At 35.8% G+C, this 27371-nt stretch overlaps 1 protein-coding gene across 4 annotated transcripts in view; it reads right to left on the bottom strand.

Annotated features, from left to right (window-relative positions):
• The window catches only part of MPP7 (MAGUK p55 scaffold protein 7), a 148500-nt gene that overhangs the window by 12025 nt on the left and 109104 nt on the right, over window positions 1–27371 (bottom strand). For 3 of the 4 annotated variants that reach the window (XM_088160108.1, XM_088160116.1, XM_088160118.1), the window contains 7 exons: window positions 25659–25740; window positions 24516–24601; window positions 22629–22703; window positions 21834–22030; window positions 21244–21308; window positions 11157–11195; window positions 3986–4156 (listed from right to left, as the gene is read on the bottom strand). In XM_088160108.1, the coding sequence (XP_088016234.1) occupies window positions 3986–4156; window positions 11157–11195; window positions 21244–21308; window positions 21834–22030; window positions 22629–22703; window positions 24516–24601; window positions 25659–25740 (715 nt within the window). The remainder of the gene's footprint in view (window positions 1–3985; window positions 4157–11156; window positions 11196–21243; window positions 21309–21833; window positions 22031–22628; window positions 22704–24515; window positions 24602–25658; window positions 25741–27371) is intronic. The other variant, XM_088160121.1, reaches the window with a different exon arrangement.

Below are 27371 nucleotides of genomic sequence, written 5' to 3'. Positions count from 1 at the left end.
CTGCAGAATTAAACTACCAATCATTAAAACTTGCACTTGCAATTTTGAAATGCCTGAAGAAAACTGAAAAAACTGTAAGTTTAGGTCTTTGAGGGTTAAGCCAACAAGCCATTCTTCACCCATAGACATATAATGAACTCCTAGTAGTCTTTTCAAAAGAAAAGGAAAGTAGTCTTTAAGAACAGATTTTGTGAGTTAGATGACAATATCCCTGCTCACAAGAACCCAGTAGGAGATCACAAGAACCCAGGAGACCTGCCTTGAAAGAGGCTTTGTGGTTCAGTTCCCAGTACACTATAATGCACTGACTGCACATGCATGTCTGACTGCAGCTCAGTGAGGTAAGAAAGGAGAACCTCATTATTTTGTGTTTTAGTACATTTTAACAAGCAGTGGGAGTGTACTTCAAGATCTGCTGTTCAATGAAGTACGATCAGTGAGTTCATACTGGTGTTCTCATGGCCATGGTAGGCACTATGTTATATCCTATGTATTTGTTCCTGAACCTTGCTGCCTTCAACCAGGAAGTTTTAATGTAGATAGCGATTATAGGTCTCTTTATTCATTGTCCAGTTAGTTTACTGGAAGTAGCATGGCCATGGTAGGCTATTCAGGCTTTGCTCTGAAATAGACCTGGCCTCATCATAACTTCTTCATTATAAAACCAGAGATGATGGATTAAAAAAAAAAAATCTAAGCAATACAACAAATAGAGAGCTTTTCCAGTCCCAAATTCCTTTTCTTCTCAGTAGCGACCTGAAGCACATTTTTGTGGGAAATACTGACAGAAATACTCTCTCTCAATCAGAGACAGAGGTTTTTCTGATCATGTCAGACACCAATAACAACTTCTCCTTTATGGTTACACACCTCTCGTCCTTGCTTCCACCACTGCCCTCTTTGGACAGAGGCATCACCATGGGTGACCACAGCACCTGAAAGGCTCTGCATACCTCTGGTGATCACACTGCATGCACAGAACAGTGTGTGTTCTGGGGGATAAGTGCTCATGGTTTGTTACTGTCAACTTCACTCTATCCTGCCCCTTCAGAAAGCTCTGACTCAGCTGAAACTATGCCAGATAAAGTTATTGCACGTAGCACATTCATTCTATCTCCTAGGAAATAAAATTTATGCTACTCTGGCTCTTAAAATTAACTACAGCAGAAGGCTTTGTGAGCAGGACTTTCCCTCATTAATATAAGTGAAAATTCTAGTGTCTAAATACATGTCATATTAAAATATTCTATCTTCGTCTGATAGGACTGCGAGGTATGCAACATTAAGGATGCAGGCAATATTTGTTAGGGAAGACTTTAAGGATTTCTTGGCAGTTTGGGAACACTAAGCTACTAAAAACATACTGATGACACAATACTGGATAATTTTGATTTTAGCAGACTCATCACAATCCTAACATTAAAAGCACACGGAAGTGTTTGTATCATTACTGCTTCAGAAGATGCTATTTTAGCCCCAAGGTTTTGCAGGGCTTTATTAATGAACTTACATTTGCAGACGAGGTAAAATCTTGACAAACTGGTACACTGAGCTGAACCTGAGAGTAGTGTGTATCACACAACAGGGCACTGAGATTACTGTGTGTGCAATTCATGTTCTTTAAATTAGACGAGACCAATTCAAAATGAAGCGAAATATGTTTCAAAATTTTCAAACTCCCTCCCCCCAAAAAAGGCAAAACCAAACCTGAATGTCCCCTTTTAAACAGCAAATTATATATTTAGGCTAGCATAACACAACAGACATCTAGTGCCTCCACCAATTACAGCTATAAATTAATTATATGTCCCTTTCTTTCCTGGTACTACTGTACAAATTATATTCGATGTATTATATGGAACACTGCTACTGGCACACAAAAAGCTTTTAAAATGTGTTCGCTTCTACTATACCTGTATTGCTTAGCTCTGCTAGTTTTTCCACATTTTGCCCAAGACATTTTTATGGTATTGGCCAGACTTAAGCTGCTCTTAATATCCAGAGAAAAAAACATTAGAATTACTGAAGTCCGCAATAAATTTCTGAATTGCTTTTGTTACTGAAAAAGCACTCTTTCTTCATTTGATTTATTACAATAAAAATCAAATGGAATCTCTAGGCATTTCTTAGATCAGACATATGCAATTTGTTATAAAAAGTCTACTTATCACACTTTTGCACTACACTCTGTTGATGTAACTGTAAAATCAACTCAACCATGTTATTACTTGTTGTATATAACCCACAATCTCACAGTGATCACACTAGTAGGTGGCTGAATTTTAGTGCTGGAGAGTGACAAAACTGTTTATTAAAAACTCAATTTAATGTTCCCTTGGATATGAGCGATATAAAAACACAGCTACTCAACAGTTCCTAACAGTCCCTGACAGAGGGTCATATTTCTCTGCTCTGCTGCTTTCAGAATGGAGGAAATTCTACTAATGAAGCATCAGCCTGTGTGTTACTGCCAAGGAAACAATAATCAATGAGACATTACTCACTCATAGAGATGGTTACTCATTACTCATTGGTACTCTACTTGTTACCTTTGAAAAACTTAAGATAATGCACTTTCTCTCTTTTCAGGAGACTGGAGCAATGCATTTTGATTATATAATAAATGCTATGAGGAAGCCATGGCAGTGACAGATTATAGAAGAACAGAAAGCTGACTACAGATAATATGTTAAGTCTTCCACAGCTATGCTTACATTCATCCTTGGCCTACAGAGGTCCACCTTGCATCCACCTTTCTTACTATTTGTCCATTTACTTTTTCTAAGGCAGCAGGTGGTTTTGTTTCTTTCCACTTTTATTGTCTTTCTTCATTGACCTAGGCATTTATCCTGTTTTTTCTTTTTTTTTTTTTTTTCCACATAGATATATTGATTGATCTTAAAGCATGGAATATCAATATAATTCTTTTGAGTTTTAGTACAGCTTGACTGCTGTGTTCAGATTTGTAAGCATGGTAGCTGTATTTTAATGTCAGCTCCCCATGGTTTAGGAAAGCTTTAAACACAATCTCCTAAAGCATCCTTATATGCAAGTTGGGACATCCTGTCTAGAAAGGTGGAATTCTAGACAGGTAAAAAACTGGAGCATGTTCAAAGGGAAGAGGTAACTGGTCTGTGCTCTACAACTCATTATAAGGGGAATTTCCTGGGACATGATCTGTTTCACATCCATACCAATAACACAAAGTAGGCCCTTCCAAAACTTGGCCACAGCAAGATGGGTGACACAAGTGACTTGCTCAATGGCAGGGCTTCCGTCTGGAGAGCTCCAGGCATTGGCTGGCACAACTTAGTGAAATTTGATGAGGACAAAGTTCGGCATTACAGATTGGGGATGGGGATTGACTGGCTGGATGACAAGGACCTTGGGGTTGTTCAGGTGGGCAGAACTAAGCATGAGGCCCCAGTGCTTGCTGGCAGCAATGCAGGGTAACGAGACTGGGCTGTATCAACAAGAGCCTGGCCCAGAGACAGAGGGGAATGATTCTTCCCCTTCACTCAGCACTTGTCAGACCCTTGTCAGGAATACTCTGTCCACAAAAAGCCCTATACTAAAATACTGTTGATAAACTGGATCAAAGAAATCAGAGGGCCTCAAAGATAGTCAGGAGTTGAACCATGTGACCTGTAAGAGAGACTGAGGGCATTGGGCTTGCCTAGCCTGGGGAAGAGATGTCTTCAAGGGGACCCACCAGCACCCTTCTGACACTCACCAAAAAATGGAGGCCACCACTTTACTGAGGTGTGAGCTAAGACAGAAGACATGATAGGTCTTTAGGGAAGAGAGGTTCCCAAAGTTGCTGCCATCAGCAACCTGCTCGGTAGCTGGTGTTAATCTCACTCAGTGGGAGGCCGGACCAGGTGAACTCCTGAGATCCCTTCCAGTCTAAATGATTTTCTGGTGAGCATTGTGCTGATCACCAGGTCTCTGTTTTACCAGGTCAAAAATAAAGAAAATAACTTACCAACCAAAACAACAAGCCTGTATTTGTCATTGGGTTGTCGTCTATATTTTGCAACTTCTTCATAGGTTGGGATATCTGCTGTATCATACTGATCACTCTTCTTGCACTCATACATGGACTTGTTTGTTTTTTTATCTTTTCTGCTAAGACGAAAGCTTCTTCTAAAACCAGCTGCAGTAAGAACAGGGTTTTTTCAAAGTAAGAAAATAAGTCTTCTTAAAACATTTGAAAATAGTCTCTTCCAAACATTCAAGGATTGGAGCATGGAATAAAAAGTGTATTATATGTTTAATAAGCCAGGCCATTGGAATGACATTTCCCATGTTTTTAAACTATATCAGGTACCTATTTAAATTGCAAAATAAAGACTACCACTGAAAACATAACCTTTTCAACAACAAACTGCAAAATATAATTGCAATAACTTGTTAATACATTTAGATTATTTAGACAATTTGAATATCTTATAAATTGATATATATACACAAGGCAATTCATGCAAGCTGGAGTCTCATACCACATCTAATGCATGTCTATTAAATCACCATGGCACACAGATATCAAATACAACATAGGATAGAAATACATCTGGTGGTTGAAAGGGTTCATGAAAATTAACTCCTTGAACAATTCTGTTGTGCTTAGCTCCATGCTGATAGTACATTTAAAAAGTACATTAAACCTTTCCTGAGTACATTTAGTAGTCAATCCAAGCACTCATAGTTAAATTACAAAATAGTAGAAACATCTTAGACAATACAGTACCCATATTATGAAATTGAAGTTAATATTGCTATTAAATCTATATTTATAATTGCATCAACCATGTGATATCTATTGTGCCTTCTAGGGAAAGCTTGAAATTTCACATCGCTTTTAAGCACTCTCAAAGGAGAAAAGCAGAACAGCACCAAAAACCTGTTTTAAACTACATGTTAAAAACTAATTTACTCCTCTGTTAATGATTACCTTAGCTTTTCAGCTAAATCCTTTATATTGCATTACATTAAATTTTACTGGTATCTCTACAACACCGCTTTTGTTCTATAAGGAAATATAGGAAAGACTGTGAAGACTGCAAAACGAATTTCACTATCTGGTGGTAGAGTAAAACACAAGCTATACTTCAAATACTGGAAAAGTTGTTTTCCCCAGAACACTTCATAGGACAGTAAAGTCTAAACTTCTGGTGATCCCAGATTTTCAGTGAAATGTTTTCACATTCTTAAAATAGCATTTATGTTTAGGTGTTTGAGAAGTAATCATATTACAATTTCTTCTTCAAAGGTAGTATCGTGCAAGTTCAAGATTCAGTTCTGCTAATTTTTAGCACCAGATCTGAAGAGAAATGCTACAAGGCTTAGTTATAGGCTTAGTGTTTTGCACACATAAAGTTTCATTCAGCACAAATTGTCAAAGAACCTGGACTATAGAGGATGTTAACCAAGTTATTTAATTGATATAAGCCCCTATACCTTTCTACAACAATCTACAACACAAGCATGCACACAAAAGGTGAAGAAAAATTTCTTTGAAAATACCATGATGTCAACCTATTAATATTCAAAATCCGAGTAAGTAAACAGAAAATCTATGACAAAGAAGAGCTAGCATCCACAGAAAGGGCAGATGATATTTTTAAGAAGTACAGTATAGTCTAGATTAAGTAGGAGGTGGGCTGGAATACAAAAAGGATCAAAATATGAGAAATGAAAACACAATGAAATAGACTGAGTTATGTTATTTTATTATTTAAATAACACTAACATTGAAGTGACTGCAGTCAGAGATAGAAATCTCTGTTAGAGAGCTTACACAAGAGGGCCTGGGAGATCTTGCCTGCCCTATGGTAAAGTCCATCATGACACAAGGATGTTCTCTTGATCATAACTACGCCTAAGTGTATAGACAGCCATATAAAGAAAGGTCACAAGTAATTTTAGCAATACAGACTACAGACACATGAAGTGAGTTACAAGTTTCCTGAGGCCTCATCTAAAATGCTCCTTATTAAAAAAACCCGAAAAAACAACAAAAAAAGTTGCCCCAAAACCTGAAAATTATTTTGCTTGTTGCATTTTTTTGTTTGTTTGTTTTATAACCATTTTATGGAAAAACAAAAAGAGAGAAAAAATAAAGAATAATTCTTCACTGTTCACTACTAAATGGTTTACAAAATTAAGAGCTTTGTTACAAGACCAAGAATCCATGTTCCTGGAAAAGGTAAAAAGTAAGGACAATGATCAAATGAAGCTACATCAATGGTCTCCATTCCAATTTGGTGCTGACCTTACAATTAACAACAGCTCCCTGCCCCTGATCAGCTGTCTCAAAACGCCATTAGAATAGCTTCTCAACCTCCACTTAAATGGTAAACTGTGAAATCTTTAGGAAAAGTATTTTTTCTGCAAAATCTTCCTATTAATTCAATCCCCACTTTTAGATTTTGGTAAGAACATTTGTAACTTGTTCCTCTTTTCTCCAACTAGTTTATTCAGATCTCATTAGCAAACGATCAGATGGTAGATTATTTAAGAATTTTCATTTTCTTCACTCCTTGAAAAAGAAAAAAATCTTTCAGCTCTGTCTTCAGGCTGATTTGTCCCTTGTCACTTTTACAGGCTCCACAGAAAACATAACAAAGACTCAGGTGATATGATTCCAATGCTAACGTGTTTCCTTGAATAAAATATTTGATATTTCTGCCACTGAAACTCACTGGTAAAATGAAAATAGTAATATTGTCCTGTATATTAAGAGAGCTCAACAAGAAGTTCAACCAGAACTTAGACATTACAGAAAATAAAAGATACTAATTAAAAAGAACAAATGTGAGAAAAAGATAGAAACCAGAGTAAGGCTGACTTCTCTGCAGTGTGCTGGTGAAGATGCTCTGTAAAACTACTGACTACTGAAAGTCTGTGATATGCTATTTGTTTTGCCACTTTATGACTATTTCAATCTGAAAGTTTTTTAAACTGTTCCTCAAAGTCCATCTGAACAGCCCCATATAGAATATCAAGAAAGTTTGCTTTAAATAGCATTCAAACCCAAGGAAAACCTACAGTTCCAAGAGGAAGGATGAGACTGTTTCAAATATATCCAACACTTTTATGATACTGCTGCTGCATTCCTGAACACATCTTCATTCTTCATCACTCATCACCTGTTATTAAATGTCCTCTCATATATGGCTTAAGTTTACTGTGACCTAGAAGCTGTTTTATAGAAATGCAAATAAATATTTTCTATTCAATGTCTGCATTTGTAATTGCATTTTATGTTGGGAACTATGACTGCACAAAAATATTAAGCTAAACTGAAACAATATTGTACTTTTAAGTAATAAAAACATTTGTGAAAAGGCAAAAAATATTCTACTAATGCTTGCATATTTTATAGTTTTGAAAACATGAAAACCAAACTTCATATATTTAAATTAACAATAGAGCATCATTAAAAATATAGTGACAATTACTAGAGAACCAAACCCAATGCTAATATACAATAGAAAAGGTTTCTATAAAATGATTTAGGTTAAAAGTAAATTTCTATAAAGAACAAAAGGAAAATGTATTGCTTGCCTAGAATATTGGATAATATAAAACTTCATGAATATGAAAGGAACTGCAGGCTACACTGTCTGTGGAATATGGGTATCAGCAGAGATTATTCTTAGTTGCCAAGTATGCAGACTATAAAATAAAAGGGAAAATTCTGTCACTAAAGCGACATAATCTCCTGAACACGGAGCAGCTTGCACCAGCTCCCTGGTTACAGCTACACGACTAGAAGCTTACTGAACATGCAAACCCATAAGCTACTGCTGGAATGTAACAGATTTGGTGAAATAAGAGCAGGCTCTGGGAAGAAAATATTAAGAACAAATGTTCTCAAACTGCTGATGTCTTTAAAACTTGTACTTCTCAATATGAAATAAAAAATTATTACTAGTAACCTTAATCAACGCCCAACAATCAAAGAGAAATCACTTAGATCTCCAAGAATGAAAAAAACACGTTAGCAGAAAAGTTTGATTATTCTTATAACCATTAGCATTATACATTTTGTCATCTCAGAACAACATCCTTACACTTACACAGAGAAATCCAGTGGGGTCTCACAGAGAAATCCAAACTGAAAACAGGTAATGTGTGAACCTCCCTGCCTTGCAATATTCTAAAAGGATGATGATGATGTAAATAGCTATGATTATTTACATTTAATGCCATAATTCTGAAGAAGTATATTGCGACTATGTTATGTAAATTTCAGTCCAAACATACTAATAAAACCAGAAAGCTAATTTCTCAAATTCTGACAGACTACACTAACAGGAAATAATAAAATATAGATTCATGCATGCTTCATAAATTCACAAGTAAGACTCCAGAATTCTATAAAGCACTTACACAGACTTTTGTTAATTTTCATTCATTAAAATAAGTGCTTAAGTATATGTTTAAATTACATATTTTCTTCACTGAACTTCATTTCATCTTAGAGTGAATAACTTCTACTTAATTGTAAATGCATTTAAGAGTTCCCTTTGTATTCATATTACTGACAAAAGTTAAGTTGGTACCATGGTCATTTGGTCATGGTCATCTAGGTTTGTATGAACATAATATTTTTACTAGATATTTACAGATATTAGTTCTCCCCCAAAATATTGGGGTTTTTTTTACACTGTCTCGTATACTGAGGATTTCTATTGTTACACAGGAACTGCACAAACACAGAGCAGACTTCTTGCTCTGTTTGCTTCTGGACTGATTCCCAGCTTGCACATTTAGACAGGGTTAATAAAAATTTAGATTATGTCTGGATTTTAAAGATGAAATTGAGAATAGTAAACAGATGATATTCATCTATATTTACTGTATGTTCATAAAGGTTCAAGCAATGTAACCAGAATTTAAGCTTGGCAAAGGCAAACTCCTAACGTTTTCCTCAGCAATTCCTCAGGAAATTACAGCAGAAACATACGATACTATACTGTGGCTTAAATATTAGAATTTGGTGAAAAATCATTAAATTTATCTGAGTCACTTTAGAGGAGAGGGTTCAAATTAATAGCAGTATAGCCTTGGATATAAAAGATTTGACCCCAAATGGTTCAGACATTCTGCCTTCTGAACACTTTTCCTGTGCTCTTCATGACCACCTTGTGTGTGTCTGAAGTACAAATCCTTTCAGAGAGGATTGGGTATTCACAGAATAATCTGTTTCACGGATTGAAGTGCCAGAGCCACATATATGGTTTGTGAAACAAGAAGATGCTGGAATGCATGAGACAGTTTGAATTATAAATTACTCTGTTCTGTTACAGCATGCAAAAGAATGGTAACATCAACTTTCAAAAGCCTACCTGCTTGTTAAGATAGGAAAATTTTTAACAAAGTATTCTTAATGACGAGTTCCAAGGAACCTATAATTTCTAAACCAAAAAGCCACTTATTCATAATCAGTGAATATATTTGTGTCCTTACCCCAAAACTGGTCCTAACATTTTTTTTTCTACCTTCTGACTCTCCTCTCTGACATCTCATTCCAAAACCACATACCTAGCATGAGATGGCTGAAGGTACCACCTCTGGACTGCTGACAACATTCCACTACATGGAAGCTCTCAAAAAAGAAACCATTGCCTGAACTGTACTTAGCAATTCTGAATAATTTTTGTAAAGTTTTGCCTAAGTAAATTACAATCCATCTTGATTTTTAGTCCTTTGCTTCTGGGAAAACTGTAGCTTCTTCCTCAAGACACCTCTTTACTAAGATGTCCATGTCTTTTTGCTAACTATGGACCAATGTTTCAGTGAAAAAGGCTACAGTACCTAGAAAAGGTGGATTCTGTTTTGCCACCTTCATTCTCAAATAAAGCAGCAGCCCGTTAAGATCTGATTGCAAAACCATGATAGTTTCACCCTAAGAATTCATGCAGTATGCATTTCCATATAGAAAGAAAAGATTGTTGGGGGAGATGTTCTGGTTACAAAGAAAATATTTGATAAGGAAAATGAATTTAACCTGGAATCACATCCAAATTATCATTTTCCAAACATACCAAATATTTCAATACAATTACAATTCAACATTAACTTAGTTGATTACTTAACAAAGGTAAGAAGTGTATTTTCAGCATGATCAGATAATCACAAGTTCCACAAGCACAGGATGGAATTACACCACACTAAGGTTTTGTAAAAAGGTCAAAGTTCTTTCAATTATGTCCTCTGTGTGTTCCTGATGTAGTTTATACACCACATTTAAAACCATTAAAGCACAATGTGAAAACAGCTCCAATTTACAGTACTGGTCTAGGATGTTTCAGTGAGCCCACTGGCTTGGAAATACTAAAGTACTTCGACAAGTTTCTCCCCACTGCTCTTGTAGGAGGATGAAAGTGTTGGGAAAAGGGCTGGTTGCCACAAAATCTGCTCCAGCCAGCCTTCAGCTGGCAGGAATTCTGGATAGTTTCAACTAAAATATTTTTACATAGGTTTCAAAATGGCACAAATTAAAAAGTTGAAACATATCATGGAACATTCACCTTTTTAAAATGTTACTTTTGTTTGAAATTTGGAATCTTGAAAATGAAGCCAAAGGACTCTTGCCCCTCCTCTTCCCCGTTCCCCACAATGATACATTGAGCTCAGACTAGCTTTAAAGCTAAATTTAAGCTACTCAGTTATTATGACTGATATTTTGTAATGTGGAAAAAGAACTGTTGCCTGCAAATTTGCTCTGTATTCTCACTGAATCCTCCCAAAATGGTTAGATAGACATGTACAAAGAAAAAACGCGTACACAAAACTTGAATAAAACCTTGAGAATGTCTTTAAAAAGTACTCAAAATTTTCATGATACAGTAAACTTTTTGTTTCATTAAACACATAGCTTGCTTCAGATATTTTAAGAATTTTTACTTTAAAATCAAACCACTATTTTAGTAGCCTATGTTTAACCAGATAAAGGCATACACTACATAAACCCTTTATGTCAAATCCAATGAGCCATGTTTAAAACCTTAATATTCATGCATTTGTCATGCAGAGTAAGGACATTTGTATGCAGATTACCCCCAAAAGCAAAGTGGGCACAGTAGCTCCAGGGAAAAGAAGCTGAAAGAAAGGAACAAAATTGTCTGTTGTAACCAATTGCTCACCTAGATAGGATCCACTGTTGTGACCAGCACATTCAGCATCTTCTGGACGAAGGGTAAAAGCATACAGAATAGGCAAGAAATAAAGCAGAATAGTTAGAAGCCTAGCAAAAAATACAGAAGAAATTATTTTTTAAATGACAACTGTACAAAGCATAGCATTAAAAAGCCTTCAAAAAGCCATTTTCTTAAAAACATAAAACAATATTTATTGTTTTATATTTTAGCTGGAGATATTCTTGGATTTTGCAGCATGCACACTGATCTTTTTACCTTTTCAAGCAAAAGTTGTGATGGTAACAAACATTCTAAAAAAATTTCTAACATTGTATTATTAATGTTTTATCAGTTAATAGAAAATACACCACTTAAAAGAAAGCAAAATGATTTGAAGTAAATCAAGCTTTTTTTGTAAACTATACATTATCAGAGTTTAGCTTTATGTTTTGGCTCACTGGATTAGACAGAAAGGTTTTTGATCAAAAACACATCCTCTCATTTAATATAAAATAGCTATAATGTATATTTTTACATGCCAGAGGCCCTTTGATCAAATATATGAGCTACAATTTCTAATGCTTTTATAAACAAAAGCCTCTTAAGTAAAAAGAAAAAAACAAAACAACCAAAAAACCCACCAGGCCAAACAAAAACCACAAGAGATCAGCTGCTATTACTTTAACATAGGCTGCAAACATAACAGGAACTCAGAGGGAAACTCAGAGGGAAATCAGTATCGATGATACCACATAGATGAAATTTCTGCCATCTCAGAGAAATAGTCTGTCAGTGTTAACTAGAAATGTAAGACCTTTCATGGCCATGACATTAATTCAGAACCATCTCCCTCCATCCCAGCCCACCCAAGTGCTGCCAGTATTATTCTATCATACTGCTTTGTTACACCTATCTTGCAGAAGTTCAAGAGAGAGAAAGCAGTTTTAAACAACACTTCAAATTACTGATCATTAAATGAATCAACTAGGAATATTCTGTTATTTTTATCTATTTTAAAACATGATTCAATGTATTTGGTGGCAATGTAAAAGCATCATATGTATAACAGCTCTCAGAAACATTGGACTATATGCAATTTAATTCTAAACACATGTTCTCTAAATAAAATTATTGGGCTATTCAGGGAAACTTTTATACATGTACCTTCAATTTCCTCTGAGAAGCACAAAGGAGAAATAGGAAAGGAAATCATTAAATGGAGTGAAAACATAACTTAAGACAGAAAAGTTAAATCGAAGAAGAAAAATGCACCTACCACACTCAACCGCTTCCTCATCTTAGAACAGCCAAAAAGACAAAGTGTTATTGTTTAATACTTCATAAATAGGAAAAAATTCAGGTATGTAAGCTACTCTCAAATTCTCTTGACAACACCTATTATATTGAGGCATATACCAACATAATCAGTAGTGAGTTGAACTACACTCAGAAAAGGATGTAAAAAGGCATTGAAATACTATATGCACTTTAAACTTCCAATATGTGATTCTTCCACTATTCATTTGGTAGAAATGACCTTACCCTGTTGTCATGGAAGATCGCTTTGGTAATAAATGCAAAGTTTGTTACTTCAAATTAATCAGTCTTAACCTAGAATTTCTTAAAATCACTACCTTGAACATATCTCAGTATTTTGCTGCACTTACAGCAACAGCTGGGACTGCCCAAATCCCAGATGGATTTTGAAAAAGTTTTTTGGTTATGGCTTTTTTTCTCTCTTTTTTGGAAGTCTACAATTGCAGCTGAAAACATAGATCTACTGAAGACTTTCTTCTTACCTACAGTAAATCAATAAATTTCTGTCGCCTCAATAGTAGAAAATATACATTTGTATAATTATCTTTGGGGTTATACAGGAAAGCAAGATACATATAATGAATTTTTGTTCACAATGGTATTATATACTACGGTTAAGATCTATAGAGAGATTTAACAATCTATATTTAATTCAAATTTCCTTTAGAATGTGGATAAATAGGCCTAAAATATAATAATTTCAAAGACTTTCCAGGAAGCATGTATTTTCCCAGAATGTGAAAAATTATTCAAGAGCTATTTTACAATCTTTTATGCATAACTAATGTACAAAACAAAGGCTAGGTCAAAATTCTCCTGTATATATGACCACATGGAAGAGCTCTTCTCATTTCATTATCATGAAATGGACATAAGAATCTCTTCTGCTGCAGAAAAAATACTGTTTTGTACAATCATTTCTTGGTACCATTTTTACATTTTAAAATATTAATTTGGAAGACTTTTCTGAATCTTATTTAAAGTTTATTTCTATGGTCAAGGCGACCATATGGTTAAATTGGCTGGGAAGTCCTCTAAGGTGAACACTCCTTGGTTGACCACATCTGGTGCCTTAAGAGAGCATAGAGTTTTGTGAATTGAAGGTTGAAAGCATTGGATCCATTTTTCTCTCTTGAGCTTAAAAGCTCCCAGTTCTTGACAAATGGCCTAAAGCTGGATCTAGAATGGCAGGCTGGCTTCTAGGTACTAACTCGTTTCTCATTCTCTTTGCTGTATGACAAATTTTTCTATATTTCAATTTTCATGACTTTCAATAGATTCCAATGTATCTCCTGAAAACAAGTCACTAATGCTCAAGGCCAATTCACATAAATAGATGTTAAAAGTCTCCTGAATTCAACAGTCATTTGACTAAGTGAGTGTGCATTTCAAAATACTGTCTGGTATTTTAACACTGGTAACAGCTAAGTCCTCATTTATGAGCATGACCAGCCAGAGCAGGAGCAAAGGAGGCTGCTCTGTACAGGTGTACACTCGCTCAACCCTGACCACTGCACACTTCACACGCATCCTGCAGGTGAGGTAGGTGGTGGAGTTACAGCACCAAGGCTGAGAATGCTGAAAGGAATTCAGGCTTCTAGGCTACCCCTGCCAGGAAAGGGAACATGCTTATCCATAAATGAAAGACACTAGGATTCCCAAGTGAATTAGCTGATCCCAGAAAGCACAAGCCAAAATGTCTACAAGCTAAGGTTTTATGTTGAGATAAAGGCATTCTGAACTTCTTGAGTTTTGTTAAAAAACTTCCTTCTTAATACTGCTCTTAACTTACTTGGGGTACTCTTAAGGTTGAAAATAACAGTCTGTAATGAAAGGATCTTGGAAATCACTGGGTTTTCATAGCTTAATGCAGCTATAAACAGCAACATGTAGCTCCAAGACCGAACTCTACAAGGAACTTTACCAGAGCTATTACCTGTCCCTAGTAAAGTCAGAGGTTACTTGCCAGGAAACTTTGTATTGTGATTCACTACTATATACAGCTCTGTGCATCTGAAGCAGCTGTATGCATGCAGCATGTATGTGCCCGAAGTTCCAAAGTTTTGAGACATGAAAAACCGGGGCCAGTACAGTTTCACTAAATTAAAGTGGGCTGAGAAAGGAAAAGCCTTTAGCTGGAAGGGACAAATTAAATACTAAAGGAGGTCAAAGACTAAAGAGGAGGAAATCTGATGGGAAGTAGGAAAACAAAAGCAATAACAAAATGAAAAAATACCCAAACCATAAGGGAACATGGAACATGAAATAAAAGACTGAGAAAAGAAGAAATACAGTCAATTAAATATATTATGGTAATAAGGGAGTGGAAGTTCCAAAGAAAATACTCATCAAACAGGTTTATGAAATGACAACAAAGCTGTAACAAGACAAATGGGAAAAAAGAAATAGGAAACACAAGCACAATGGAAGCTTAGGTGGTTTTATTCATTTTAGAAAGATTTCAGCATCACCAATAATGCTAAACTATAACAATGAAAACCAGCATCATATACACTGTGGTTTTGTATGTATTTTAACTGAAATGTAATCAAGATTTGGTTTTTGGGGGCCTCACCTAAATTATACTACTTAGGAAGCTCAAAACCAGGACCACTTCCAGAGACATTCTCAACTCTTTGGAATAGTCCAGCACAAGATTAAGATTTTTAGCTTTTGTTGACTTTCTTTCAGAAATATTTCCACCAAGCAATTTTACTTAAATGTTTCTCAATCTAAAATTTCATTCAGCAGCTCTGTTCTAGTTTCTTATCACAAGTTGCACAATTCGTTAAACTATACTTCAATCAGCAAGAAATTGTGACGTACAATGGTCAGCATTACAGTGAATATATTAAACACTCTTGATTTTTGAGTGATGAACAGCCCCACATAGCAATCAACATTTATCCTGTTTTGCAGGTTTTTATGCTATGGAGTTTTGTAGATTGAATGATACATTATGTTCATGCAATAGGAGATTTAAGATGATCAAATTTAATTATCTCATAAAACCATCAGATAACAGTATCTCTATGAAGATAATTTGGAAAATGAAGAAGGATAGTCTTGCAGTGAAGGACAGATCCATTTCCAGTTCTGTCTCACGTGACCTTGGCTCAAATGTCATCCAGCTTCAGGTTTCCTTAATTTCTCTGTGGTAGCAGGAAGTTAAGATTTGTAAGGACAGGAGACTTCTGAACAAAAATGCTAATGTGCTAATTTAAGTCTATAGGTCTGGTTTATTTTTTGTTTATACTCGTAACTATCTGCAGGTGGGCAATCAAGTTTCAAATATGAACACAGAAAAATACTGAGAAGAAAGGCAGCGTTAAGATTGTGCAGAAATTATAACAAGCACAAGAATCCTACGATACATTTTTCCTAAATGTTTGGTCTTCAAATGCAAGTAGTACAAAGCATTTATTCTTTTAGCCTGTTTAAATTTTTTTGTTGGCAGAACATAATCTTCAATTCAAAAGACACTCAACTATGGGTAAACTGGGTTACATCTTGTTTGAATGAAAACCATTTGGCTGCAGTTAAGTCTTTCCTCTTGCTCACACAATGCCAATCACATATCATAAATCAAAACTGAAAGTAAAATGGGTTTTCAACCTTAGAAAAACTATATGGTGATGGCTGTATTACAGTAAGTATTTACATTTAGCATTAAGTACACAGAACAAATGTATTTTCATGGAAAAGACATCTCTGAACAACTCTGTCATATATGCTACATATATTAAACTGTACACACAGGTTATGGGTATACACATATACATATGAACACAGTGCACAAGTTGACAGAGCTTACAGGCTACACTAGTACAAAATATAAAGTTACCAGTAATTTTCATCAGAGACAACACATACATAACATAAGAATAAACACAGAAACCACTGTGAAAGCAAAATTATGCTGAAGGAATATAATTTCTTGCCTGATTACTGCAGTTTATACCAACTGCAGAATAGTAAGTTATTTGGTTGTCATTCAAAGATTTTTTTTTCCTTAAAAAACAGGTTATCAAAACAGGTTATTTGTTGGGCCTACAAATTCAAGTAAGCTACACATGCAAGAATGACCAAACCTGCTGGCAGTATCTATTCAGTCAGAGGATGAGTAGTCTTTATATTGAAGTTAACAGACTGGGAGCTATTAAAGAAAATAATTCTTCCCTGTACTAAGTCTCATGTCACTCCAGTTTAGCCAGCATGCAGCAAAAGAAGAACTCAGGGAGGCAGCTCTGCCTGACAAGTTGTTCAAGCTGAGATGACCACCTAAAGCCAGGAATGCTGTTAAGTATTACTGAGGACTACCAGGTGAGCAAGTTTCTGAAGAGCTGGCATTCAGCAGTGGCTCACAAGCTCAGACACAAAAGGCAATTGCACAAAGGCTGGCACATCTACAGAACCTCCCTCTGTATCCAGAGAGTTCCTCACATCCACTCAGGTAAATGGCTCATTCATCACCCCAGCACGTGCAGGGTTAGTCCTACTCACACAAACAATCTCATGCAACTCTGTTCCTTTACTTTCATTCCATTTTCCTACTTTTTTTCCTATGCTGCTTGCTCTTACAGTTTTTCCCCCAGTATCATTTCCCCACAGTATTAATGTACAAAACTGATTTTTGCTGAAAAGTCATTGCTGTTAAGTACAGAAAAAAATGTTGAAAATACTTCAGTGGATTGTTATTCTTCCATCACTTCTGCCCTAACCCTAAGCCTGGTTTAACATATCAATCTTATCAGCAGGTCAGAACACCTAACAGCCACTTATCTCATGCATCAAATATTACTGTTGCACGTACTAAGGTCTTCTACCAACAACTGCAAAACAAATCAGGTCAGAGTTCTTGTCAGTAATTTTTGCATTCACTGTTTCAAAGACTTTTACATGTAACTATATTAGTGTTTTATTTAAACAGAATCAACAAGCAACTGAACCATTGCACAATCAATGACTACAGCAATACTCCTGCATGATACTGTTAATTGCATTAATCTAAGAATTTCAAAGCCCATCCTCTGTGGGGTTTTGCTTAATGGGGCTTGTGGACAGTTTCTGTGTCCTTCCACTGCCCTTGTTGAAATACTTTCTCCTTTTCTTCATCCTCAATACAAAATTTCACTTCCTCTCTTTTCCCTAAATTTTTTTATTCCTACTTTTTCTATATCTTCCTCTTGTCTGTGCAGACTCCTACATTGCTCATTTCCTTCAACTTGAGTCCAAGACACCATCAAACTGTGCATCTTCTCCATTTGCACACAACAAAGTGTGATTTCACTTACCTTTCAATATGGAGTATACACTGTTCTGCCCCCTTCCCCAGTGTACACATGATATGTGAAATATTTTTCACTTTAGCAGGTACAATGTGAGAAGGATTCTGTTTTATCTTTCAAGAAAAGGGCGAAATGCTGGGATAGGCATGTGTATTTACACATAGACACAATGGAATAGTTCACTTGGCTATTAAAGTGAAAATAAGAATTGGCATTTCTATTAAAAACTGATCCTTTTAACAGCTTAGAAGTAGATTCGGTTTGTTTATTTCAGTGCAAACAATTCTTGCAGAAAAAGTTTTGTAGAAAGTATTTTTTACTCTTTCCTCACTTTGGGTATGCATACAATCATCATCAAAGAAGCCCACTTTTATTTCGCTTCCAAACGTATGATACACAAATATATGCAAAGATTAGCAACTACATGCATTGCTACTCTGAAAAGAGTGAAAAATTCAAAAGAGGAAACAGAAAGAAGTCTTCCTAGAAGTAATCTAATCTATCTCCTTTCAGGTTTTGAAACAACTTAATTAACAAAGCAAAAATAGCTGTTGACTGTTTCAGAGACTCTTCGTATAGATAAATATAACAGTCCTTTCCAGTTCCAGGACTTGCTTGAGAAGAAAGGAAAAAAAGAAGCTATAAGATACTTCTTGCATATGATATGATTTTAACTGATTTTTAGATTAACTTTCAAGTAGAAAGGCACCCTGGAATTCCACCTAAGAAACCAGATCTGACTCTCATTTTTTGGGTATTCAAGAAAACAGAGTATTTTTCCTCAATTCTCCCTATTAAAAATAAGGGTATGTATGAAGATTTTTTCCTCATTACCAAACATGGGATTTGTGGAATGAGTTGACTGAAAAGAGCAGACCAACATCCACGGCGACCTACCACATGTCAAGAAAGCTACCTAATACAACTCCCAGTCCTGTCAGGAAAGAGACTTTTCTCAGCAGCTCCCCTGAAGTCAACAGGTATTCATCTTTTTTTGGAAGCCATAAGAATATCAACTGGCAAATTGCCCTTTTTTACCTCCAAACTGCTAAGAAAATCCAGGTCACATGACTGGATGGGATCCACTGCAATAGCAATCAGCCTCTCAATATACAGCAAGTTCAGGATGATCTACAGAACATGTCTCTTCACATAATTACCCTTCCAAGCACTGGAAAACCCTATATTAAGATGAAGGGTTAAAAAAAAAACAAACAACAAACTGAAGAAATCAAGCATTATCAATTTCCCACCTTCATACATGGGCTAAAAAAACCCCAAAATTGAACCCAGCAGCTCTTTCCAATTTTCTGTTCTCTATGTCATGTTTCTGGTGCTGTCAGAATGCTGTTTGTTCAGCTGAGCAATGCATGATTTTCCAGCATCTCCCAGTTTTGGCAAGATGATTGCTATGCACAAATACAGACATGGCCTTCATATCCTACAGATTCACTGCTGTGCTTGGTAACACAAAAAAAGGTTGATTAACTTCAGAAAGATCACAAATGTGCAGAGGTTCCCAGCACAATCTTCTTGAAAATCCAAGTAAGTGGAAGGTTTTCCTGAGAGCAATTTGAGCATCCTAGACATAACGGTTTTTACTACCACTGAATTCTGATTTTTAAAATGTCTTCTCTATGAAGGATCTGAATTTCCTCCCAGCACTAAAAAAATGTTTAGTCTTTGAAAGAAGGGATAAATCTCTACTCAAAACAGCATTTCCCCTGTTCCCTGAAAATCTGGCACATATAGTTGCAGATTGTGTTAAGAAAAAAGGAAGAGAGAGAATGACAAACCTACATTACTCTGCAGTCTTTCCTCCTTCAAGAGGCACCATTGCCTTCTAGATGGTATTTAGCTGGGATTTGCTTTGTTCAAAGAAATTCCAAGAGAGAACAGTTACTGGCATACTGCTTGACCCTCATGCTCTGTCATGTGTTAAAGGCAAGGGGAGGAAGAGAAGAACTCTTCTCCCTGTTCAAGCTAGTTAACACAGTCAGTGGAAAAAGCAGAGGCAACAGTAGACATTGTACTCTGGGTCTTTGGGTTGTACTTTTGGCAATTCCCAATCAAGTTCAGGCTGCCTATTTGGAAGGGTGCGATGCATCTTGTAACACCTTTCACTTCAAGGTCACTAGAAAGATGCAGTCCATTATAAAAGGATTCATGTAGTGTTGCTGCAGCAGCTGATTTACCTCTTCAAAAGCACCAGTGCCACCTTAATTGAAGACTCTTGTTGAGTATATTATCCAGATTCAAGAACAGTGGGCAGAGAGAAATAGCTATACCCTGGAATCAGACACTTTTCCAAAACTGGGGCAGAGCAACTTGACCTAGAACCTAGAAAAACAACAGATTTACTACAAGCTGGAGAAGCTCCTCTTGTTTCTAAGATCTATGTAAATAGAAAAGCTATAGTGCAATGGTAATATCTGTTACTGTAATCACGAAGCTAATCAAGGGCTTTGGAGTAACAGTGAAATGGAATGAAAGATAGAAAATGCAGATTATCAGAAAAATAACAGTTATTGTCAAGCTTCAGAACACAAAAACCACAGCAAGAAGTTAGGAAAATTGCAACAGAAACATTGGTGAGGAGTTTTAAAGTAAAAAGCATTTAGTTTGGCACTTAGTGTGCCAGCATCCACTGTTTGCCATAGTATCCATACTTCTTCTTTCATTGTTAGATAATGAAAGGTGGTTGGAAATATTAGAGCACTTTCTGAATACTTCTAGTTGAACTCATAATCGTGTTTGTATTTAAGATTTAGATCCTGCTGTAGCATGATAGTTTCTTACATTGCTCACTTTGTTATGAGTCTGTACAACTGAAAGAAATAACAGGTCAAGTAAAGTATGCAATAATACTTAAAACAGATGTTGATGTAAATTCCAGTGAAAATATTTGTTTCAATGTATGCACTTTCTTAGAAGTTATTTTTCTTATATTGTGCAACTACCATATTTAAAAACAGAGACTATTAAGAATGAATTTGTTTAAAAAACAGTAAGAAGTAATTCTGTGAATGTGTATCAATGAACTGAATGTTCTGATTTTTAAAAAATTCCACTGCTTCATGGGACACAAAAAATTATCAATTATATGGGGGAGAGAGGGAGAGACTATCAGACCTTTTATCTTACTCTCAATGTAAATTTCACTGTGTTGTTGCAGTCCAAATTATTTAAATTGTTCAGCCAATTCTGTACTGTTTCAACAGGAAAAGAATACTCTTCAACTTTTGAAATATTATATACCAAAATATTAATTAGGCTCAGTACTTCAAAAACAAAGTCAGAGGGCTGGGAATATTTCTAGCTGCTTTTAAAGCTTTCAATGACATTATTTATATTTATTTTCCTACTGATACAATGAGATCAAGAAGCTGTTGTGCCTGGGAGAAATGCATCCTGTAGTTGAAACAAACTGCTATTTTATAAGGTTAGAGATGTGGAGTATTATTTCTATTCCAGGTTAACAGACTTACATGATTTTCTGTTGGAAATTTTCAGTGGCTGAACCTGCACTTCTGGTCTTCTTAATGCAAATCTCCTATAAAATGGGAGGTGGTGGGGAAAAGACACAAACTCCTCAGTTTTCACTGCAAATTTGGAATTAATAAACACTTAATATCATGAGACTATTGCAAAATGTCCAGTAGATTTTATAAGAAATCAACTTAAAACAATGCAATCTATTCACAATCTAAAAAAATTAAATCTTGCCTGAAATTTTTGTAAGCTCTCCAAAACCTGCTGCAGTTCTTATTCCTGCATAGTGTATCACTCTGAATGCAGATACTGATGTGCTATTTTCCATATGTTTTTTCTTTCAGTCTGGATCAGTGTTATCCTATCAGTTTTTGTCATTATTAATTCTATCCAGAGAAATAAGGAAATCCAGAGTATTTCAGCAACATGTTCCCAAGTTCAGTTGTCCTGCTGCAAATGCATGTTTATCGTACCCATGTAATCTATGAGCATTATATATGCCAACTATGCTAACTTAACAACTCAGCAATAAGTCTCGTCTCTTACTGCAAACAAAGAAAAGGAATTATGCTTCTCAGTAGCTCACCTCTCCTGGAAATGCTTTGAAGGGATCAAGCCGGCTCTGGGATTGGCATCACCTTCATGTTTGGCTTGCCACCAGGTTGCATCATCCTGGCTCATGATCTGAAGGATATCTCCTTTTCTGAAAGCAAGTCCAGCTTCTTTACAAGGAATTGCTTTATCTTCATTAGGATCATAGTCAAATAAGGCTCTGATAAACATCTGAAACAAGTAGTGTTTGATCTTCAGAAACAAATATTAAATGCAATCCAAAGGTATCTTCCTTTTGTTTCTACTGTTCAAAACCACTGAACTAAATAATGTAAATATTTACTGCTGCAAAACATCCTCATGGATGTCTAGCAGTGGAGGTTCATCTGGGAATGTTCAACTCATTGCTTCTGCAACAGCAGTCTCAATGGAGCAAAGGCTCTGTGACTCAAGGCAAGTAGGACTATGCAGGTGCACACTGTGCCCATATGAGGAACAGAGGAGAAGATACTGTTGAGCCAAGATGCTATCAAAGTATCTTCTACCTAGTGGATGATGGAAGGAGTACTTGGAAGCAAGTCAGATCCTTGCAGAAGGTGGAAAACTACCTGTCAACTACACAGCTGAGAGTTCAGGCTCAAGAGCCATGTCACACCCACTCATAAATTCAGCACCTGTGTATTGAAGTATACAGTGTGCTATATACTGTCCCGTTACAAAGGTTGAGTCCACAGGTATAAATCACATTCTTGGTTCTGTCATCCAAACAAAAAATACATAACCTCAGCAGAACAGTTACTGTGATGGCTTCTGAAATAGTCTTGCTTACCTTGCCTTCCTTCATTGGCATTTCTTCCTTCACACTGGGTATAATTTTAAATGTAATAGCTCCTTGAGACTGAGCCTGGTGAACATTTGAAAAGAAAATGCACTGAGAATTAAGCTATACATTTCAAAGAAATCTTAGAAGATAAAGAAATTCAAATGAATTTCAAAGAATATGAGTCTATCCTCTCCTAAGCATGATCTCTGGGGTTTGATAGCTTGACTTAATCAAACTTTGTATTACAAAAATTAAAATACCGACTTTAAATGCTTGAGTTTATTTGCTTCTCTGATGAGGCAGATGGACTGTTAAAAACTGGGACCTGCATGGTTCAGAGGTCCCACTTCTGTACTGAAAGCAGGAGAAAATGCCACAGCTTAAATGTATGCATATTAGAAGCAACTGCTGCACTCCTGGCACAGTTTGGACATCCCTGGAAAAATCGAACTAACATTTCATTTTTCAAAAAAAAAAAAAAAAAAAGATAGAAAAATTCAAACAGGCTCGTGCCATATTTATCATATAGAGCTATTGGGGGTGGATTTATTCACTTGGCAACTTTAAGAAACTAGAAAAGAAAAACATATTTGAATAGACTACGTGTACTAAATGGAAAAAAAGCCCTTCGCTATAAATCTTAAAACAAGTTAGCCATCATCAACCACCTCATCCATTCATCTTTCCCTATATCCCTCTTAAAGTGTGTCTGGCTGCATTTTACTTATTAACCACAGTATATTCCCACTGCCTCAGTGACATTTTGCTATTGAAGGAAGTGCTAATCAGTTGGAGGCTCTGCTACTATTGCATGCAGCCGACAAGTTTCATAAAAGGAGCAGAGTGCAACAGACAGCCAACGATTTAAGCAAAATGGAAACAGGCCTGTCCAGTACCGAGTGAGACATTCTTCTGCCGGCAAGTCTGCGATCCAAGGCTCACTGCTTGACAGGCAGCAGCCAAGGTCTTATTTCACCCGCCACAGGACTGGAATCAATAATTTTGTTACTTTTGAAACAAGCTCTAACTAGCTTCTGATGTTTATACTGTACCTCAAAAAGGTAAATGGGGAAATTGTTCACACCTTCTCCAGTGGTATTTTGTTTCTAGACATTTTAAAATATTAGTTTTCGAAGGAAACTATGGTTCTATAAGGAACATGAAACCATAAAGCAAGAATGAATATCTGCAGGCTAGCACTTGAATGATCTTGATTACTGAACCAAAACTGTGAGACAGCTGTTCAATTCAGCAGGACAGCAAGGTATTTATGTATATAGAAATGACTACAGCATGAATAACAGAGCTGTCATGACCCTCATCAATTTCTTTGATGCAAAAATATTAAATATTTCTGAAAAAGTCTAAATCACTTAATTTGCAATAATGTTTCAATAATGAGAAATCAGGCTGGCTTTATACTTGCAGTTTATAAGAGCACAGACAGAATAATATATACGGCTATAAACTGTAAATCAGTGTCATATAAAATCTTCATATACCACTTATATAGTCTATCTAGTACCTGTATTATTAATTATTTGTCACATAGATTGACAATGAGTTATTAATGGATTAATTTAAAATTGTTCTAATTCAACAGATTATGTGGGCCTTAAAAACTGTAGAATATAAACTGAAGTCTGCAACATTCTGCAACATATTTATGGCAATATTACTGTCTTTAACTCTTTACATGTAATCTATAACTGCATATATATGTAATGCCTGGAAAAATCACTCTATGAGAAATGACAAGTTTGTAAATGATGGCACTGGAAGAAAAGCCGTTACAGTAGAATGTACTTTTTTCTAAGAAATACAGTAGAAATCATAAGTCTCAGTACTTTTTCTTGACTTTTATAAATTAATTTTAAACTGTTTGGTATTTACCAAAATGTGTATTATTTCTTCAGGTTTTTTATCATCTACGGGAATCCCATTGACTTCCCTCAATTCATCACCAACATGAATAAGCCCTACAGAAGAAAAAAAGAAGTTGTGAAACTGTATCTATGTATTACACAAAAACTGCCACTAACATTCATCTCGTTTCTCCCTTGTTCATCTACATTAAGCTCCAATTTTCACACACTTTAGCTCTAAGTTAAGAACAGGAATATATGGTGAACATAACAGCTACTGTCCTCAGACAAATTTGATAAGGTGGTTGGTTAATTCAGCTCCCTGTCTTCCTCCTAAAAACTAGTACCACCTTCTCTACAACTTTTCCAGACTTTCATGCAGATGTTTGAAAGACATCTGTGCCAATTCTTTTTCTACTCATACTACTTTCTTACTGCTACACAACTGCAAGTAGTGCAAAGAGCACTTAGGCTGAGAGTGCTAATTTGTGGCACAAATGCTTGCTAATCTATCTATCTATCTATCTATCTATCTATCTATCTATCTATCTATCTATCTATCTATCTATCTATCTATATCTAGATTTACTCCATTACTGCATCTAAGAGTGAATCACAGCTGTCCTAGATTTTCTTCAGTGAAAAGAGACATCTTAATGTATGATTTATGATTTCTTGCTTAAGTTTTTGCACACACTGAGCATCCCAAGGATGAGCTGTTATTTTGAGAACTACCAGCTGAAACTCCAAATGGATGCCCTAGTATAAAATAATGTCCTGTACCACTTCCATCAGCAGGTTGGCATATGCCATCATGGTGTGATTCTTAGGGTGTCTGGCACAGGGACAGGAGTAGGACTTGATGATCTTCATGGGTCCCTTCCAACTCAGCATATTCTATGATTTATAAATGGATGTCATCAACTGGAAACAAACCATGATACATAAAAACCCCTCTATATCCACTAACTCAAAGATACCTTGCTGCAAATGAATTGGGGAAAAACATCAGCATACCTTCAGCAGTATTGAAATATCACTTTAGAAAACTATTTAGAGCCCAAATACTTCTCTTTGTGATAGTGATGTATTTAATTTCTACAAAATACGCCATTTTATCTCATCTTGTTCTGAACTCTTGAATGCCTAGTGCCAAACAGCAACACATTACCACTTCTATCTGCAGCTCCTCCACGCATTATCCTGGCCACCACAATTGCACCAGTATGTTCATCTCTTTTAATAGTAGCTCCCTTGGGTAAAAAAAAAAAAAAAAAAAAAAAGAAGGAAAAAAGAAAGTTATTTGGTTAATCATCATAATTTTAACACACTACACTAAAAAACATTTGCTACGAGAAACTGCAAAAAGCTGACATATTAATACATGGTTAAGGCAGAAATTATATTTGCTTATGAAAATAATACACAAAATATGTTGCTCTATTTATGTGCTCTTAAAATGTGTCTTCTTTTTCAATCAGAAGTAACTCATGCATTCTGTGAGTACACAGGTTTAAAGAAAAAAGGACAAGGATAGAAAAAGTGCTTTTCAATTTCACGGTAATTGCAATGTACCTTACTTGAGACCACTACTAAAATTGAACTAAACTCCTGCTGCATATTGATAAATTGTTGTTCCTACATTAAAACAGGCCATACTACCTGTACAGAAGGTATTTATTGCACTTTATGCTCACAACTGGTTATGCACTGTTTTCCTTTGCAATGTTATCAATAAACAAACACACATTTGAGAAGTGCCCCTGAATGCTGGGGATCACCTTGAACACTTACAGGACAGAAATGCAGAGGAAAGGAACATTTCCTGAGTTAGTCATGGCTGTTTTCATACACTACACACAGACAGCACAGGGCACTGAGGTAAAATGACATTGTGGAATTGAATTTCCAATGAACAGCTGTCTAGATCAGAAAAATGCCTTTGTAACAAGAACTGCGAGGGTGCACTGAAAACAGGCACAAGGTGATGGGGAAGCAGCAGGCAGCAGCAGTGCCAAGTGAGAAGGGACATGGAGGTGCAGAGCTGCTGCCCTGTTCTGGGAAACAGAACAACAGTGGGGATCTTAACTAGGTAAGTCATACTGCATAATCACCCCCAGAAAGGTTACTTCATCCAGTATTTTTAAAAAACAAGAGAAAAAAAAAAGCATGCCTTGTCCTTCAGGTTTTTAACTGCACATTTACTTTCCCACAGTAACCTAATTAATTACCTGCAATAGCTCTAACTTTGTTAATCAACAGTCCAATTAAGGACTCTGTCAGGCAAGTAAATTTTCTGAAGATTTCCATATTTTCAATTAGTGAATGAACAGTATTACTTCATCTCTGAGTAATACGTGCACTCTGCCATCACTGATTAAAATTTCCTTCTCTCAGAAAAGTGTGAAGTAAGGTACATAAGTACTTTTTAAGGAAGTTCCTTGAATAATTTAATGGCTTTTGTAGCTACCTTGCTATATTTGTTTAGAATAAACATGATCATCATATTTATCACTACTTAAATTTTTAAATGTTTTATGAACATAAAGCTGAAAATTGCACAAATATCAGAGCTGAGATTTTTCTACAGTTAGCAATTTCACTCACTGTAAATAAACTTGTTTCCCTCTACCTCTAAGATGGAAATATAGCACAAGTCACAAAGATAAAAAATGGGAGATTAATTTATATTTTTATATGCAAGTTGCATTTATTGCAAATAGAGAAAAATTAAAACAGCCATAATTCACTTTGGCTGAAACTTCAACAGCTGCCAACAGTCCAAAGCAAAACTGATGTGCTATGTTTGTGCATTTCATTTTACATTCTACATTTATTAGTATGAAATTCTATCTGTAAGTAAACTAATTCTGCAATTTTCCAT

Source organism: Sturnus vulgaris, chromosome 1 (assembly GCF_052056855.1).
Source record: "Sturnus vulgaris isolate bStuVul1 chromosome 1, bStuVul1.hap1, whole genome shotgun sequence".
Classification (NCBI taxonomy): domain Eukaryota; kingdom Metazoa; phylum Chordata; class Aves; order Passeriformes; family Sturnidae; genus Sturnus; species Sturnus vulgaris.
The sequence above is the reverse complement of the archived record's forward strand: the minus strand, read 5'-3'. Positions and strand labels throughout refer to the sequence as shown.